Here is an 18,760-nt window from a genome sequence, read left to right as displayed (position 1 = left end):
TTTATAACACTAAATCTAACATTAACACATGAGAGTGACTTAGGTTAGAGATCATTTCCACATGGAAATGGCAGCATCTTTTGAGGCTACTGTTGCCTGTTTGAGTGGACATCTCACATGTTTAGTAGCGTGAAGAAGAGCCCATTTGACAACTTGTTATAAAGAACAAATGATGATTTATTTGACTAAATTAACAAACTGTCGATTTTAGTACTATTTTCTAATCAATTGCCCTACTTGAAGTTCTTCCAAATAGGGGAATTCTTATCTGAATAATTACATAGTTACTACAAAATATGTCAACTACGTACGTTTATGAACCCTAGCTAGCATATGGCGTACGTATTATAAAATGTTGAGGTAACAAAATGTGCACCTCTAATTTGAAAATAATTTTTAGAATTTTCCATGAATTTTATAGGATTTTGATCCCAATTATACATCTTATAAAACTATAAAATCCATTCAACTCACTACATACAAGACAGTTTACCAATTTTATTTTATTTTTTGTTTAAAAATAATAATAATAATGAGGATAAATCTCATCCGTGTAGATGAGTTTGACTAGTTTGGTTGTAGTTGAACATTGAATGGGAATTGAGATACAAGTTTTATAATTAGACAAAAGGGACACGTGTCTTAATCCCAACGAGTTCTAAAACTGAACACAAATCAGATCGACAATGTGCAAATAAACCCAAACACTTGAATTGTTGGCTATCCAAACACTGTATCAATCAAGGACTCAAAACTCGTTCATCGATATGGAAAACAAATTTACCATTACATTTTTCACAAGATTAGAAATGTTCTTCTTCATATCAATTTATTACACTTATTTTATATCGGTTAATGTGATGTGTTTTAAGTATTTTTTTTAAGTGACTGACATGAGAAGCCACTTAAAACACATTATGTCATTTAATATAAAATATGTGTGATAAATGAGTATGAAGAGTAACATTACTCTTAAAATATAACATCAAAATACTTCAAAAAAACAAAACAACCAATTTCAACTGTTCATATTTAATTATTTAATTATACTCTCTCTCTCTCTCTCTCTCTCTCTCTCATAAATGAAACTTAAAATTAAATCTAAACAGTTGAAAAATTATAAAATATTATACTGTAATGTTTTTCTACCGCACCTAAGCCAAATCCCAAACAAATAACCCCACCATGGACAACCAAGCAGAAACGATCTACACCAACCCAAGGAACTATAAATACTCATCTTTTATTTCACTTTTATATTACTATGTTGACGTAGTAGTGCCCATCGACCATGGATTTTTTTTGTTTTTTTAATAAAGACTAATCAAAGGATTAATGCATCTAAATGCTATGATCCTATGGAAGTGAAATAAAAGATGAGCACGTAGCATTACTCAACCCAATTTTCCATAACTCGCAAAGGGTAATTATTAATATTCATCTCTCATCTCACTCTCGTACTACCATATTGAGATAATAATGTTCATCGGCCATTAATTTTTTTTTTTTAATAAAAACTAATCCTAGGGTTGATACATCTCAATGTTATGGGAATGCAATAAAAAAATGAGTACATAGAATTATTCAATAGCAAATCCTCAAAGGGCATAAAAGTAAAAGACCCCACACAAGCCCCCCCAAAAAAATCCCAACGACTGGGACCCATCTTCGGCCTCAATCAAGGAACGGCGCACAACAAAAAAAATTGAAAAAATCGTCGCTCTCTCTCACTCACACTTTCCCTCCCCCACACACAAACCCAATATCCACTCTCTCAGACTCCCATCTTTGTAGTCTCCGACCACGACCACCCACCAAAACGGGGGCGTTTTGACCCTAATTCCGGCGAACCCACCACCCCATGTCTTCTCTGCAATGACCCGGACTGGACTCTCCCGGACTCGGTCCTCCGAGGAAGCCACAGCCGAGCCCACCACCATGAGAGTTATAGTGCCTCTACAAGGCGTGGTTCAAGGCAGAGGTGGCCTTGTTCTGGGTTCGGTGATACCATGCGCGCTCTTCTACTTTCTTCAGCTGTATCTGAGACGACGAAACCGTTCGGCACCGACCCCTCCGCCAGCGCCGGAGGATCAATTACCGGAGGTGGCTGTGCTGTCGAGGTCCCTGTCTCGGACCCATCTCTCGCCGAGGGGTTCGGGCGGACCAACGTACGTGTCGGGTCGGGCGAGCTTGGTGGCGAAGAGTGGAGACTCGCCGTGCGACGTCGGGTTGAGGAAGGTCTCAGAGGATCCGTATGACGAGTCGCGCAACCCCGATGGCGTTATTCAGCTTGGCTTAGCTGAAAACAAAGTGGGTTTGGTTTGTTTTGTTTTGTTTTGTATTGGTTTGCTTGGTTTTGGTTTCTCTTTCTCATTTTTGCTTTGTATGAGTAATTTTGGGTATTTGGTTTTCTTTCTCTCGTTTTGCTTCGTATGAGTAATTTTTGGTATTGGGTTTTTTTGGGGGTTTTGTTGTAGTTATCGTTGGACTTGGTTCGAGATTGGATGGTGGAGAATGCGAGGGATGCGATATTGGGTGGAGGAAGAAGTGGTGGGGAGCCGAGTATCGGTGGGATTGCAAGTTACCAGCCTTTTGACGGTTTGATGGAGCTGAAAGTGGTAATTCATTTGAGTCTCTCTAGTTGTGTGATAATTTCTTTTTCGATGTAATTCTCACTGTGCTATTGATTTGGAGATGATGGGAATATTTTGTTTATTGATATATTGGGTATGTGGTTCTCCATTATTAGAAGTTAATGTGATATGAACTTTCTCTGTTTTATTGGTTTGAAAGTGTTCGAAGTTTTTATTTATATGAACTGATTTTTAGTAAGGACTATTTTTTTTTTGGTTCGAGATTGTTGGATGATAAAATGTTGGTGCTTGAAAATTGTGGTTTGATAAGGCGTGATAATGAAATAAACCTGTTCTGGGCTGCTTATGTCAAAGATGTATACAGAGATTCAGAATGATTTTGTTCATCTATAAATCTTCAATGCCAGTTGTAGCTTGTGAATGTTTTTACATCACTATAAGAAAAGTAGAAGTGTTTCTGGAGGCATGGTCTGATAAAAATATTAAAATAACCTGACCAGACGGTTCTAAATCTGTACTAACGCTCATTCTCTCTCTCTCTCTCTCTCACTCACACAAACACATGCATGCATGCATATAATAGTTTTTAAAGAAGATCTAGATCAAAGACTGATTTTCTATTGATTACTTTGACGGGAGAGCGTGATCATCAAGATATGAGAATATAGATGTTGGAGAACTATGGACTTTCTTTTGTCCATTCTGAATCATGAAAGGTAGTTAAGGTTGTCAAGGCTAAGTAAAAATAAGCTAATGGACCTACAGGGACAACCTGCCCAGAGATCTGTTTTCCTTAAAATGATTGATGTAATTCAGGATCAACTTATAGAGCAGTTTTTAATGATAAAAGATCTCCTTCAAATTTAGTAGAGCATAAGATACACTTTAATCTCATATTCTAACCCACCCTATATATAAAGGAAGTATCTAAGGTGGTAAACTAATTCCACATAAAAGATTACCTGCTTAGACAAAAAAGATTCTTGAAAAATCCCATCTTCTGCAACCTAATATAGACATGGTTCTCAAGTAATTAGAAAACCTTAAACCATAGTAAGATATTTGAGATCTTTCTAAATCCATAATGCAATGCGGCTATAAGCTTGAAGAGATGGCACAAAAGGAAAGTACCTGTAAGGTTCATCTCGTAATTGTTGGATATGCCCTTACGAAACATGTCCTAGTCTATATCAACTATAGGTTTTTTTAAGAGTCCAGTTCCCTAGACTAGGTTGCACAGCAGGTTTATGAGTCTCAACTCTGTCTTAGGCCTCAGCCAGCTCAACTTTCTATCATATCTCAATACTCGCCTAATCTTCCCACCATTTCTGGTTGTGGGCTGTACCAATATAGTACTTGGTTTTAGGGCCTAATCTTCCCATGTTAGTAAATGAAATTCATCTTGATTTTAGGGTTTATGTCTTAATAATATGTGATGTTTGTTTTACACAGAATGGATGAGTAGTTACATATATGCTTGACAATCCACATTTATGTTCACTTATATATATAAATTTGTCCCAAATTTGGTATATACCCAAGTTTCTTGACACAACCAATACAAAGTGCTCATTTTAAGTGACTTGAGACTAAGAGCTATTTTCTTTGTGCATGGCTAATTGGCATTAAAATACTTGTTGATTTCTGTATTGCAACTTCGAAAGTTTGTTATTCTTTTACTTAATGGTTGACTGCTTGATTGCTCGCACTATTTGCTGTAAATAATTGGAGATTTGGATAACTAGCTTTGATTACATGTGAATCAAACTTATTAGAAGAGTTATATAATAAGTATTAATTATTAGTTTGGGGGCATCGGTCCATTTTGGGACTTTTGTTTTTCTCCCTTTTAGGGATCTATCCTATATACTTTTTGTGTACTTGAGTTACGCCCTTCTTTGCTTTCTAATGAGATTGATTTACTTATCAAAAAGAAGTTTGGGGCATCGTTCCTTTTCTCTCTTCTTTGAAAAAAGCTTGGGTCTCAACTTGGACATTAATCTCTTCCGGGATGCCAATGCCTTTTTTTGGCAAAGATGTGATGCTTAGAAATTCAAATTTGTAGTGCTTTTACTTCCATGGACTATGTGTTTTGCTCTCTTGTATGTGAACAGTATAGTATTTTTTTTAAACAGCAATCACTTTTGTGTCTTCTCAAAATTCTCTAGTCCTGCAGGCAGTGGCAGGGTTCATGTCTCAAGTCATGGATAAGTCAGTTTCCTTCAACTCCTCACAAATTATATTAACCACCGGCACAACCCCTGCAATTGAAATGCTTAGCTTCTGCCTAGCAGACACTGGAAATGCATTTCTTGTTCCCACACCATATTACCCTTGGTAACTGTTTATTTGTGTTCCAAAAGTTCTCTTTAGGTAACCAGCTATCCAGCGAGAATACTGAACATCTGAGTATGATATGCAGTTTTGACAGGGATGTGAAATGGCGAACTGGGGTGGAGATAATACCCGTTCCCTGCCGTAGTGCTGACAACTTTAGCTTAAGTATAACGGCTCTTGATCGAGCATTCAACCAGGCCAAGAAACGCGGTATAAAAGTTCGTGGGATTATTATATCAAACCCCTCAAATCCAGTGGGCAATCTGCTTGATCGGGAAACGCTATACAGCCTTCTAGACTTTGCCAGAGAGAAGAACATACATATTGTCTCAAATGAAATATTTGCAGGATCAACTCATGGAAAGGAAGAGTTTGTGAGCATGGCGGAAATCATCAATTCGGAAGATTTAGACAGGAACAGGGTTCACATAGTATATGGTCTATCAAAAGACCTCTCTCTTCCAGGTTTTGGGGTGGGCATAATCTACTCCTTCAATGAGAATGTCCTGGCTGCTGCAAAAAAGTTGACTAGGTTCTCTTCTATTTCGGCCCCATCCCAGCGTTTACTTATCTCTATGCTTTCGGATACAAAATTTATTCAACAGTTCATTGGTATCAACAGAGAGAGGCTTCGAGGAATGCACATAAAGTTTGTGGCCGGGTTAAAGCAATTGGGAATAGAGTGCATAAAGAGCAACGGGGGCTTCTGCTGTTGGGTTGACATGCGTGCGTTAATCCGGTCTTACAGTGAGAAAGGGGAGCTTGAGCTCTGGGATAAATTGTTGAAAATAGCTAAAGTAAATGTAACTCCGGGATCTTGTTGTCACTGTATTGAACCTGGATGGTTTCGGTTCTGTTTCACTACATTGGCCCAAAAAGATATTCCTGTTGTTATGGAACGAATTCAGAAAATTTCCGAAATCTGTAAATCTCATAGTTGAAATGTTGTTGCTTCATTCTAGAGCGTTTTCTTCTTCTTCTTCAGCTTTCTTTTCTTTTCTTTTCTTTTTTTTTTGGTAGGGGTTGTTGCAGACTTCAACTCTGCATCCAACAACAAAGTGCAATGCAGTGGATTAAGGTGCCTCAGGCTTACAATGGCTTTCAAAGTATTACAGCTCAATGTGCGATTTTGTGCTTAAGATTTGGAAAATGGTATCCGAGGTGATAAAATAGAGGATAGGGATTTCCTATAATTGGGTGCAATGCAATTCGGATAATCTCATATGGGGGAGTTGCAGGGTTTACTTGCCTTGAGTGGGCAATCTGGGGTGTGGAGCTTGTCTGTTCGTAGTAGGTGGATTTCACAACTCTTTTTTATGGGATACTCCATGTTGCTCAGGGGCATGTGGATCCTTTAATATTTCTTTCTCTGTGAAGTTATTTGAATTGCGTGCAATTTAGGTAGTAGTCAATAACGAGTAGCCCGGTCTATAAAAAAAGCCTGGTTAATAATTTATTGTGGACCTTATATAAAGTTCATTGTAAGAAGTCTGGCCTCTATGCCCTAATGCCCATATCTACCATGGCCTAAAGGAAAAGGCATAGAGGCCACCAACATCTCTGCCATTTAGCTTTACTAAGTGCATCTTAAATATCGAAAGATTTGCAGACAGCTAAAAGCATACTTGGTTCTTCTTGCTGTTTAGTGCCCCATTTGAAATGATGTGACGGTGGTTGTGATTAGACCAACTTAGGGAAACATGGTACATTTTAGAAGAATCCTTGAATGTCAATCCGTGAAAGTCATATGCTTTCCTTTTTCTTTCTTGACATCACAAATTGATTCGTAAGAGACACTTGAAACAAAAAAGTTATAGAAACTCAGGGAGAGGAGGATCCGGATCTCCAATAATTTGTTGTCTGAATTGCTAACAATTTAGATAGCAAATGTGAAATAACCTTTATGGCTCACCTTGCCAAATAAGGAGACAGGCTAACTGAGACATGTTCAGACAAATAGACCTTATAGAAACTCTTTCACATTTGCTGTTCGAATTGCTATCAATCCGAACAACAAAATTGTTAAAAATCTCTATCTAAAGAGGGACCCATGGCAATCATAGAATCATATGTTTTGTTAGAATGTAACACTTGGTGAAGTTCTAGTCAAACCACTATTGCTTTCCTTCCATAATTGGAACTCTTTTCCCCTCTAGAGTTATGTAACTCTTGGTGAAGTTCTAGTCAAGCCACTATTGCTTTCCTTTCATAATTGGAACTCTTTTCCCCTCTAGAGTTCGTATGAAGCCAATCCATCAAGGTTATTGGAGTTGATAAAAACAATAAGAAGAGGCACACAAGAAAATGAATCCCCTTTGTTGATAAGGTGTTGGAGAGCAATGATTCTACTCTAATGTAGTTCTCTCTTACCAGAAAGTCATTTTAGTTGAAAGTTGTAAAACAGTTGTACCATATAAGAAACTCATCGTCAATTCCCTCACTAGAAAGTGATTTTAGTTGAAATAGTAAAACACATTGACACTAAGCAATGGTAACATTTTAATCCAGCCTATAAGTCACCGCTTCCGTGATTCGACTACAAAGTCACAACTCATTTGATTTCATATTGGACATGGTGCCCGTTTCTGATATCAAATGATACATACAAACTTTAGAGAGAACTCATCATTAAAAACCGGCTCAAAAGGGAAGCGCACAAAAACTTATATACACGGTTAAAATTGCTCTTAAAATAAAATATCACGTAGGATCAGAACACTTGGTAGCTAACCCATCTGTCATTTCTGACTCTCTCCCTTCAACTCAGAGGTGTGTGTCAGTGTGTGTGGTTGTGTATGCCGAAGAAAATTAGAAAGTGAGAAATATCTAATTCACTTAGTAATTAGTATTCATCTGCAAATGAGAAACAATAAACGAATGATTTTATTACAAAAGATTATAAATGTCATGAACAATTGATGATGATAACTCAAAAACAAATACGAAAGAATCAATTTTCTATTTCATATATATGTTAAATGAGCAATTCCTTTGTCTCCTCTGCACAACTAAACAATGTTCAATTGCAGCTAGAGCATTTGCTTCCATATCTGCTCCAAAAATATGTTGTTAATTTTTGTAGGTTGTCCATAAACCCTCTAATGTACACTAATCATATTACCCCAATGCAGTTCTGATAGATTCAAGAACCTGAACAACCTCTGCCATGCTTGGTCTCCTTGAAGGAGTCTCAGATGTACAAATGAGCCCCAGCTTCATAACCTGAATAAGTTCATTCTCCACAAACCCGCGCAAACTTCTGTCAAAACAATCTGAAGCAGAGCCACTCTCCAACAACCCCCTAGCATATTCACACAAAACCACCACCTCATTTGCTCTAGGACTCTCCACTGGTTTCCTCCCTGTAACCAGCTCTAGAAGAATAACCCCGAAGCTATAAACATCACATTTCTCACTCAGTCTCAAACTTTGAGCCAACTCTGGAGCAACATACCCAACTGCAGTGTGGAATTTGGTTAAACCATAGTTATCCAAAATGGGAAGCAATTTTCCCAACCCAAAATCTGACAGCTTGGCTTCATACTTCTCATCTAAGAGTATGTTAGTCGATTTGATGTTGAGATGAAGAATTGGAGGTCTACAGTCATGGTGAAGGTAAGCTAGGGCTCTTGCCGTTCCAAGCGCAATCTCAAACCTTCTAGACCAATACAATGCAGTATTGCTGCCACCAGTACTGGTGCCTGCATAATCAAGCCCATGAAGATTATCATACAGATTCCCGTTTGGGATGAATTCAGATAGAATCAACTGCATTGTCGAGGACCAGTAATAACCCTGAAAAGCTACAAGGTTTGGATGTCGAAGGTTGCCTAGCTGTCCGATTTCTTGCTCAAATTCGTCTTGGCTTCTGATCCGTCCTAGAGTGTCAAGCTTCTTCACTGCAATTGAGATCCCGCCTTCAAAATTAGTCCTGTAGACCATACCAATCGACCCACCACCAATCAGACACTCCTTGTCAAGCAAAGCTTTGGTGCCAGCCTCCCAGTCTTCATACTTAGAGGGCAAACTTTTGCTGAAGAGAACCAACTTCCCAATTATTACATTTGATTCCGTTGAACCTAGAGGCGTGCTCTCAACAACCATTGTTTCATCGACTCTTTTCCTACTGCGAGCCCTGATGTTCATGATGGATACTACACAAACCCCAATAAGGATCAGAGCAGCAGCAATAATTGCGACAATGACAGAATTGCTTAGCACCTTTGTTTTCCTTGATGTCGAACTCGTCCTATTGCCATTTGCTGAGCAAGATGTGTCCAAGGGGGGGCCACAGAGCAGGGGGTTGTTAAAAAATGCAGATGGACCAAAATTCTGGATAGTTGAAGGAATGGTGCCTGAGAGGTTATTGTAGGAGACATTAAAATGAGTTAACATTGTAAGATTTCCAAGAGAAGAGGGGATTGGTCCAGAAATCAAATTATGTGACAGATCGAGAAATTGGAGTTTTGAAATGATTCCTAGGCTTGGAGGGATGCTCCCATTGAGTTGGTTTTGATGTAGGTCAAGGACTTCCAGGTTAGTCATGTTGTAAAGGGTATCGGGAATTTCCCCCCCTAGAGCATTCCCAGAAACATCCCTGCAGAAACATATTAGCATTTTTCTCAGATTTGAGTCAAAGCAATTTGAATTGAAAGTAGAATAATTTAAGAAGGTGATTGAACTCACAGCTCACGAAGAAGCCTGCAATTGCTTATATCGTCGGGAATTCCGCCAACAAGTTTGAGATTGTGCAAATCCAGAACCTGGAGCAGCTCAATGCTTCCAAACTCCTTCGGAATCGCCCCACCTATCGAATTATTACCCAATCTAATCACCAATAGCATCCCCATGCCTCCAATTCCTACTGGGATACTCCCATTCAGCCTGTTAAGCCCCAAGTCCAAAACCTTGAGACTTCTACAATTTGTAATGGTCAGTGGAATTTCCCCATCCAAATTATTCGCTGAAGCATCCAGAAACTCCATTCTCTCACTGCATGTTGTCATCTCAGGAATCTCCCCATAAAACCCATTATGGGATACATTGAATAAAGAAATATTTTTCGATCCAAGAATGCCAAATGGTGCCAGCCCAGAAAACAAATTGCTACCAAGGTCCAAAATTTTCAAGCTTTGGCATGCTGAAATCTGCTCTTGAACACTTCCTGATAGCATATTGCTTCTTAAAATTAGATACTCTAAGATTGGAATATCACAAACACCCGAGGGAATGCCACCACTGAGATTGTTGAAAGAGAAATCAAACCCTTGAAGGTTCATGCAGTTCACAATTGATACAGGAATAGAACCCGAAAGATTGTTCTGAGACAGAGAAACATACTTGGTTTTATTACAATACTTGAATAAAGCTGATGGAATCTCCCCAGTAAAACCATTCCTTGACAAATCTAGAAACCGAATGCTTGGTAAATCACCAATAAACTCTGGGATTGACCCGGATAACGCATTGGAACTGAAATTGATCTTCCACAAGGTCTGAATGTCAGCATATTCTTGTGGGATATTGCCCGAAAATTGATTTCCAAATAATGTTAAAATCCTCAAATACTTCAAACCCGACAAAGCCGGGGATAATATCCCAGCAAGACTAGTGTTCCACAACACAATCCTTTCAACGAATCCAGCTGAGTTACAGAACACACCACTGTAATATTGGCAAGGATCCCCACTCGAAACCCATGAACGTAAGCTCTTGTACGGATCATGGGAAATGTTTCCCTTGAATTGAAGCAAAATCTCTTTCTCAGTTAGCGGCGAAACTGTAGCAATTCCAAGAAAGCAAGAAAGAAAGCACAAAAGAGCATGAGAAAGACGGAATTGATAGAGTCTTCTCATGCTCGCAACACTGGGCTGGTAATTGAAAGAGTCTATCCGTTTGGCATTATCATTGTTGGATCCAACACAGAAAAGATCTGGGTTTTCTTCCTACTGAATGTAACAATCTTTTGAGTATGAGAAATACAACATCGCGATCATGAGCAAAGAATAACATATTTCTCACTGAAATTGAAGAAAAAACCCCCGAAAATATGAACACAATTTATACAAGCAAAAGTTCTGAAATGCAAGTACCTATAACAATATCTTCTTCTGCTTCTGGGTTCTCTCTGTCAAGCCTGAACAACGAAGATCTGGGTCTTCTTCTTCTCTGGGGCCGAACCCCAAGCACCAAAATCGAAGCTTGATAAGTTAGTGAAAGAGAAAGAGAAAGAGAAAGAGAAAGAGAGAGAAAAAGAATGGGGGGGCAGGCAAGCATGGGAGTGAATGTGTGGAAATGGTGACTCTTTGTCTCGGCTGGAAAAGAAAGGAAGCAGGTGAGCCAAATTTAATACAAAAACTCCTTTTAATAATCCATGTACTTAGCGGTTGGCACCAGAAGAAGCTCAACCACGTGCATGTTCATCCCTCTCTCTCTCTCTCTTTCCCAAACACTTTCTTTTTTCACAATGATATGCATCAAACATCAAACCCAATCTGTCTCTCTCACTCTCTCTCTCTCTCTTCCTCATAACTCATAATAAGCACCCTGTAGGGCCTTTTGTTCTCTCAAACCCAGCATTTATTCTCTCCCACCAACCACTTCACCAGTGCTATAATCACCACCACAAACCGCCATTACTGTTACTCCTTCTAGCATACAAGACAACGAAAGTTAAAAAATAAAAAAGAAGGGGAAGAGGGAATGGAGGCTTTTTTGGCCTTCTTGTCTGTCTGTACCATTTGACGTTGAGACCTTTGCTTTTTCCTTTGCATTGAACTTTCTTTGTATCCGTTCCAATTGCGACTTTGAGAAGACATTCGTTGTTTTCTTTAACTTTTTTGTTTACTCATATTTAATTTTGCAGGTGACACGTCACAATTTTTTTTCCCTTTTATTGAATAAGAGAATATATATATATATATATATATATGTGTGTGTGTTTTTCCCAATATTAGTTAAGAAAGGGATATGACATTAACTAAGTTGTCAATTCATGATTGTGGGTTGAGTTAAGATGAGATATTAATATAAGAGTATATAGAATTATTATAACTTAACTTATTTAGTTAAATATATAAGATACTGTCATCCTAATATGTTAATTTTATGTTGAGTTTGTATCAAATTTGCGTATCGTGTCAAAAATTATTAGTTTTTATGTTGTATGTTAGAGTCAGGTCGTAACGAGGTATAGGCATAAGATTATATACAGTAACCATAACATTACCCATTTAATTAAATGGGTTAAACTCATCAAGCCTAACTTTTTAATTTCGTATTAAATTTATATCGAATTCATGGGTTGTGTCAATAATTAAGAGTATTAACATAGGCTTGATCTACAATAATTTTTTTTGTTTCAATATGGTAAATGAATAATTTTTTATTTATTTAATTTAGTCTATTAAATTAATATATGTCTTCATGACATATAATTCTCACATACTTTTTTAAAAATGCATGGGAGAGTTGTATATTTTAAAAACAAATGCTAGATTAATAGGGAATTAAAAAAATATATTCTATAAAACCAAATGTCAGTTTAATAAAAAAAAAATTTTTAAAAAAATGTTGTCTAAAATAGTTTAAATGAAAACCTCTAATTTCCTATTAAAAAATAAGAAAAATATGCCTAACTACATACTTACTGGAGTGACAATAAAATTGTGATTTTAACTGTCACGTCAACGTCAAGTAGTTTGGGTAAAGAGTGCATTAACATTTCTAAAAAAGGATTTTTTTTTTTCTTGGGAGTAGAAATTGTATAATCAAAATTTGTTGAAAAACTCAATTCAAAGCTATAATTCTTCTTTTGTTTGATTGAATGTGAGTGACAAGACTCTTTCAAATCTAATTGGTGCGTGATGTCAATCTCAGTTAACTTTTGAGTTTGAGGAACTTCTTATGCTTTATGTGCAGATTTTGCATCATCAATTTTCTTATAATTACGTTTTTCTTCTTAACCTCATGGATTAAAAAAATATAATAAGTATACTTAGATAGCGGTCCATAACAAATCATGCCACGTGTTTGTATGGTTTTACAATTTGACCAACTTTTTTAATTTTTTTTTTTTTTTTTTTCAGGGTTGTAATCATTTACCGAAAAAATCCTTTGCGGATATAAAAATGATATGTATATCGTAAGTGTTAATTAAAAAATTATATAATTCTCACGTATTAAGAGACACATGATATTTTTAACAAGTGTGTTGCGGTTGAAAGAAATTTATGTCTTCTCCCAAAACTTGTGAGTCTAAAAAATTGAAATTGTCTTATGGAATTGAAAACTGATTGGGTACTGCAATTTTTATTATAGACTTTTTTTTTTAAAAAAAAAATTATATAGGAGTTCACATATTATGAAAATAACATAAATTTCTTTTAACTTACTCTAATAAGTGACAAGTGTGAATTTCTATCCGAAAAGAAAATTAGTATAATGTGAATTTTTCATGTATCGGTCCACATTTTAATAACTGACGTGATAAATGCTATATGAACGGTTTGATAAATTCTACTCTCCCATGTCGATCCCTCCGCCAATCGCTTCTCTCCACCTTCCCCAGTGGCTTTCTAGCTTCCTGCCGTCACCTGCCGATCCTCACTCAAACTTCCATGTGCACTCTGATCTCCTCCATCAGCCTCTCGTCCTCTGGTGCAACAATTTTGTGTAGCTAGTTTTTTGTTGTAATTTGTTTGTTGCTTTTTTGTAGCTGTTTTTTTTTTGTTGTAATTTATTTGTTGCTTTTCTGTATTTTCTTTTGGTTTTCGCTGTTTATTTTGTTTTATGTGGGTTACAATCTCCCTGTTCTGATGTGGTGTGATCTTGTGAGGAAGATTTTTGATGTTGGTGCTTGTTCTTCTACAAATCCTATTCGGTTTTATGCAGTGCCTGTCTTGCAATAACCATTTTACCGTGGTTGTTACCTTTACCACAAAGGTCTCTTCACAGAGTTTCTTTGTAATTTGTCACTGCCTTGTGCGGCCCTGAAAAATGTCCGACTTGTTTATGGTTCTTATAGAACTATCGGCAACATCATTGCCTGCTATTGAGTCATTTTGGACCTGATCTAGATTCTGTTACAGTTACTATTTTTGTACTGTGTTTACCTTGTGGGCTTTGTTGTTGGGGTGCTCACCCCTTTTGTTGTCAATTAGTCCTATAACCCGCTTTTTCCTATTTGTTTTTTTTTTTTTTAAAAAAAAGGGTTTTATGTGAACTACCAACTCACCTTACAAATGTCACTGCTAAATTAATTTGTAATAAAAGCGTACCCATTTGCCAACTCAATCATAACGTTACGCCATCCCTTTCAAACCGTGTCCGTTTGCATTTGACTAAGAAGGGTGGCAAGAATCCATGGCGAAGAAAAGTACACGAGAAATATTAATGTTAAGTTACTAACGACCGTTGGATTTATTGCGGCTTAACCATCTGGCCCTATCAGAAGAAGGTCTTCGGTCCTGGTTCCTATACCGCGTTTGGCTAGTCCATGAAACACCTTAAATGCGTCCTACAACAGTTGGCATTTTTGTTTGTGGTCCCAAACAGTGACTCTCATTCACACTACTCGCTGTCACGAATCACTTTTAACCAAAGCACTGCTGCAAAGCCCTTTATGGTCTTTTGCTCCAAGGTCGGGCATGGAAAGCAAGGTACACGGACCGTCAAGGCGCGTGTATGTCACCCTTTAGCAATATTACCCAATAACTATATAGTAGCTCTTGGGGGATATATATATATATATATATATATATATATATATTAGCTCTTTGCTAAACAAATTCATGGGGGCGTGATGAACAGTAATCACGCGATTAGTACTGTTAATTATAAGCAGCAAACAACGTGACTCTGCAAATCTTTGCCCATAAGCATTTGCTAATGGTCTTGGGTCAGAATCTCTTTGAATAATTTTCTGACATGAGACAATATTATAGTGCAATTAAGCCTTTTTTTAATTTCAGCATTTTGTTAGGTAGATAATGAGAATAACTTTTGAACAAGGTTGTAAGCAACCCAATTTGTATAATAAGCATGGTTTAACTCACAGATCTTAGATTTGGACAAAGAGTGCCTATAACCCGTGATTTCGCTAGATAAACGTGTGTTTTTAAATCAAAATTACGAAAAATGTTTCGTTTAAGAGAGTGTTTGAAAAAAATAGGAGTTTAAAAACGTGAAAAAATTCGCTTGCATTTTTTCAAAATGCATGATTTTAAAGGTCGTTTAAGGCACCATTTTTGCGAACCGCAAATTTTACCAAACGCTTGACTACGTTTTTAAAAATCGAGAATTAAAAGTGTTTTTTTTTTTTTTTTTTAACCGCAAGTTTTGAAACGAGGAATGCTACGGTTTCTTCTGGTGTTCTTATGATCATATGTAGATATTGTTTTGTAAAAAAAAAAGAAAAAAAACTTATCCCACTAATCCCTCATATATTTAAAAAAAATAATAATAATATTCACGTAAGTTCAGAAAGAATACCATGAAAAACTATAGCATTTCTCTTTGAAACCGCTAAACCAAATGAAAACAAATTCAATAGCGAAAAAATGATGGCGTGCCATTCAATTTGCGGTATGAGGTCCATACCAGCAACGAACTTTGGATGATGCTACTTTGAATATAAAGCATTGAAGTCCAAGTTTAAATAGATAGTTGGGTCAACAATCAAAATCCAATATATTTTTAATGATTCTATTCAAACTTGTAGGATGATAATGTTTGGTATTTGGAAGATCAAAGAAATGTTATGATGATTGTGTTTAATAATGGGTGTCACTGACAAGAAAACAATGTTCCAACACACAAAGGTTGTTTGGAGATAATATCAATGAAACATGCGAGCAGCCGAGCAGGGCAGAATAAAAAAAATTTATATGGAAGGCAATTATATATATATATTATGGAAGGCAAAATTATAAGACTTTTTAGGGAAAAAAATTTAATTTAAGTAGTCTACCTTATAAAAAATATGTATTAAAAAAAAAAAAAAAATTTTTGAGGGCCGAAGCCACAACCTAATGCCAGAACAGGATTATTTCCAGTTCATTTGAACCGGAAAATATACCGTTAGTTATATTAGAGAAGTATTTTTGTCTTTCCACTTTTTGAAGGAACAAAAATACTTCTCAAATATAGTAACTGGATATTATCCAGTTTAAATAAACTGGAAATGATCCTAATTCCCTAAAGCCTGACTCCACCCCTGCATGCGAGATATTAATGAATGCAAAGGCATGCCTGAGTTGGGAGAAGTTGCTTTGATCCTTCTGCAATCATAACAGTGGTCATCAAAGTTAGAAAGCTCCATCTTCACATGATCACACATAAATCTCTTGTGTTTATGGATATCAAACAACTTAAACCTTTTCAAGAACATGATTTGCCAGCAAAGATTATAGGGGATGCGTTCATATATAATGGATTATGGATGATGCACCTGTTCTGAGCAGTATTGCATGCAATAACCTTCTTGATGATGCACTTATTTTAAAAGAGTAAGGCTAGTAGAAATCACATTTTTATCTTATCATTATTCACCCCGTTGACATGACGGTGTTAATTTGGTCTTTTTTTTTTTAAGAAGGGCTAATTGAAGAATTGATTGACACTGCTACATCAATAAGATGAGATAGTAATAAGATAAAAGTGTGATTTTTAACATTATTTATTTTTTATTTTGTAAAAAAAAGGGTGAAGCAATCTCAATCAAGAAAAAGAAAATGTTAGCAATATGGCAATTATTGTCATTAAAATGATTTAAGTGCCACTTATATTTAGGTATAATAATAATTATTATTATTTTATTATTATTTTAAGTATTACAGCTTTTATTATAATTCTCTAACATACTTAATTACATGGTAGTTCATATTTTATAAAAATGAGTGCTACCTGGTAGTCTGCATTTTAGCGGCTGACTTGATAAGTGCTAAAAGGGCCGTCATTCTAGTTTATAAACGTAATATGTATCATGTAGTTCACGTTTTAGTGATTGGCATAATAAATGTCATTATCATGTGGGTGAACTGTAAGATTAATTAGTAAGTGATTTGTACAGGAACATCCCTAACAACACTCATAATAACAGTTCATGAAGAATATGTTTCCAATGAAATGTGTCATGTGTTACCTGTGAAGCTCATCTCATGTATATTGATATGTGAGACTCATCCCAAACAGGATTTTATATAGAATGAAAAAATATATATAGTTCAAATTCGAAATTTAAATCTATATTTACAAAATTAGCAAGTGTTTGCCTAACAAAAACTTTGTTACTGTCAAAAGTTACAAAGAAGTAATAACAAATTATTAGATAGCTGTGATATCAATTGGTCACTTATAAGATCAAACATAAAAAGCATATAAAAAATAACAAAATCATTACAAATAAGTATACTACAAATGATTAAGTTTTGCCACGAAAACATAAGGAGAAGTGATTGAAAATGGTAAAGTCATAAATTGAGAGATGATAGAAAATAAAATAAAATAAAGAAACACCACCAAAAATTTGGAAGTTATTAAAGATTATTTACATTGATTGATAGAATTTGGCTCAAGTCCAGTTTAGTTAATATGGACCCGTTGGATTGGGACACATATCATATAATAAGACACAAAAGACGTGTGTCTCAATTCTAACGAGTCATATTCCAATTAAAATTGGACTCAAGTTGATCATTGATTTGGCTTTAATGATTGGAATACACTTATATACGAATTCTCCCACACATTAACACGATGAGTTTTTTTTTTGTCCCTAAGGAGTAACTCAATCAGCTAAAAATTATGCCTATAAAGTGGAGGTTATTAGTTTAAATCTCTCTCATTCTCTTATATAGACATGTAAAAAAAAAAAAAAAAACATGATGAGTTTTTTTTTTTTAATTTTTTTATTTTTAAATGAAGAGTTTTAATGCAACGCAAGCACAATTACTATGTTTCTTTACTGAGTAACGCTAGGCTCTAGCCACTAGATATTATAATTCTATTAACATGGCTGATGTGACACTTATAACTAATTTTTATTAAATAAAAAATAATAATTCAATTATTAATTTGGAATGCCAAGTTGGTATCATTGGATAGAATTATAGTATCTAACATTTTTTTTCTTTATTTATATCATTAAAAAATCTAAACAAACACTTTTTAAATTTAGACTTCATTAAAAAACACTTCTCATATTTATATCACATCAAAGCTTTTTTTCATGGAAAAAAAAAAGGGGGCTTTTCAAAACTATTATCAAATTGTTTCCTACTTATTTCTCAAACAGTGAAAAGTTAATTACTAAAGCCGAAATGGAAAAGGCCGATCATGTGAAGCCCAACCTGAATATTAGGGGTATCAATCCGGTTCGATTTCTCGGTTTTTGGCCAAAACCGGAACCGGAACCGGGGTACTCCGGTTCTCGGTTTTGGGAAACCGGAACCGGACCGGTCCCGGTTACCGGCCGGTTCTGGTTTTACCCGGTCCGGTAACCGATTTTTGAATAAAATTAGTTTTTGGGCTTATTTTAGGTATTGGACCTAAAATAAGCCCATTTTTTTCATAAGTTAGCTCATTTTTTTTTTAAAAAAAAAAAAATCTATTAGTCTTTTTGTCTAAATTAAAGAGACTTTGTTGTGATTGTTCCAAATAATTAAAAAATAAACCTAAAAAAGCCCAAAATCCTAAAAAAATCAATGTTTTTGCCTATATGGGCCTTAGAAGTAAAAATTCAATTTTTTAAAATACCCTAAAAATCATTTTAACTTAGGTACATAAAGAAAACATTAAAACAATAAAAAGTAAAAATGGAGAAGTAAAAT

At 35.7% G+C, this 18,760-nt stretch overlaps 2 protein-coding genes across 4 annotated transcripts; one reads left to right on the top strand and one right to left on the bottom strand.

Moving 5' to 3' along the window:
* The first annotated feature begins 1,703 nt into the window (after positions 1 to 1,703).
* LOC132175625 (putative aminotransferase ACS12) lies at positions 1,704 to 5,887 on the top strand. The gene is made up of 4 exons (XM_059587625.2): positions 1,704 to 2,310; positions 2,478 to 2,618; positions 4,771 to 4,931; positions 5,017 to 5,887. Exons 1-4 carry the CDS (start codon positions 1,876 to 1,878, stop codon positions 5,870 to 5,872), a joined length of 1,593 nt encoding a protein of 530 aa, XP_059443608.2. The 5' UTR covers positions 1,704 to 1,875; the 3' UTR covers positions 5,873 to 5,887.
* A 1,909-nt stretch (positions 5,888 to 7,796) lies between these two features.
* On the bottom strand, positions 7,797 to 11,670 carry LOC132176317 (Leucine-rich repeat protein kinase family protein). Of its 3 annotated transcripts, none has more exons than XM_059588489.2 (3): positions 11,024 to 11,670; positions 9,618 to 10,710; positions 7,797 to 9,528 (listed from the first exon to the last, which is right to left on the bottom strand). In XM_059588489.2, exons 1-3 carry the CDS (start codon positions 11,205 to 11,207, stop codon positions 8,049 to 8,051), a joined length of 2,757 nt encoding a protein of 918 aa, XP_059444472.2. In that variant the 5' UTR covers positions 11,208 to 11,670; the 3' UTR covers positions 7,797 to 8,048. The 3 variants fall into 3 exon arrangements, with proteins under 3 accessions (XP_059444472.2, XP_059444473.2, XP_088370211.1); XM_059588490.2 differs by having other exon boundaries at positions 9,618 to 10,879; positions 11,024 to 11,087; XM_088514085.1 differs by having other exon boundaries at positions 9,618 to 11,111.
* Positions 11,671 to 18,760: the final 7,090 nt, after the last annotated feature.

The sequence above is a fragment of the Corylus avellana genome, chromosome 3 (genome assembly GCF_965113065.1).
Source record: "Corylus avellana chromosome 3, dhCorAvel1.hap1.2, whole genome shotgun sequence".
Taxonomy (NCBI): Eukaryota; Viridiplantae; Streptophyta; class Magnoliopsida; order Fagales; family Betulaceae; genus Corylus; species Corylus avellana.
Note: the sequence above shows the minus strand (reverse complement) of the source record. Positions and strands in the feature narration are given on the sequence as shown.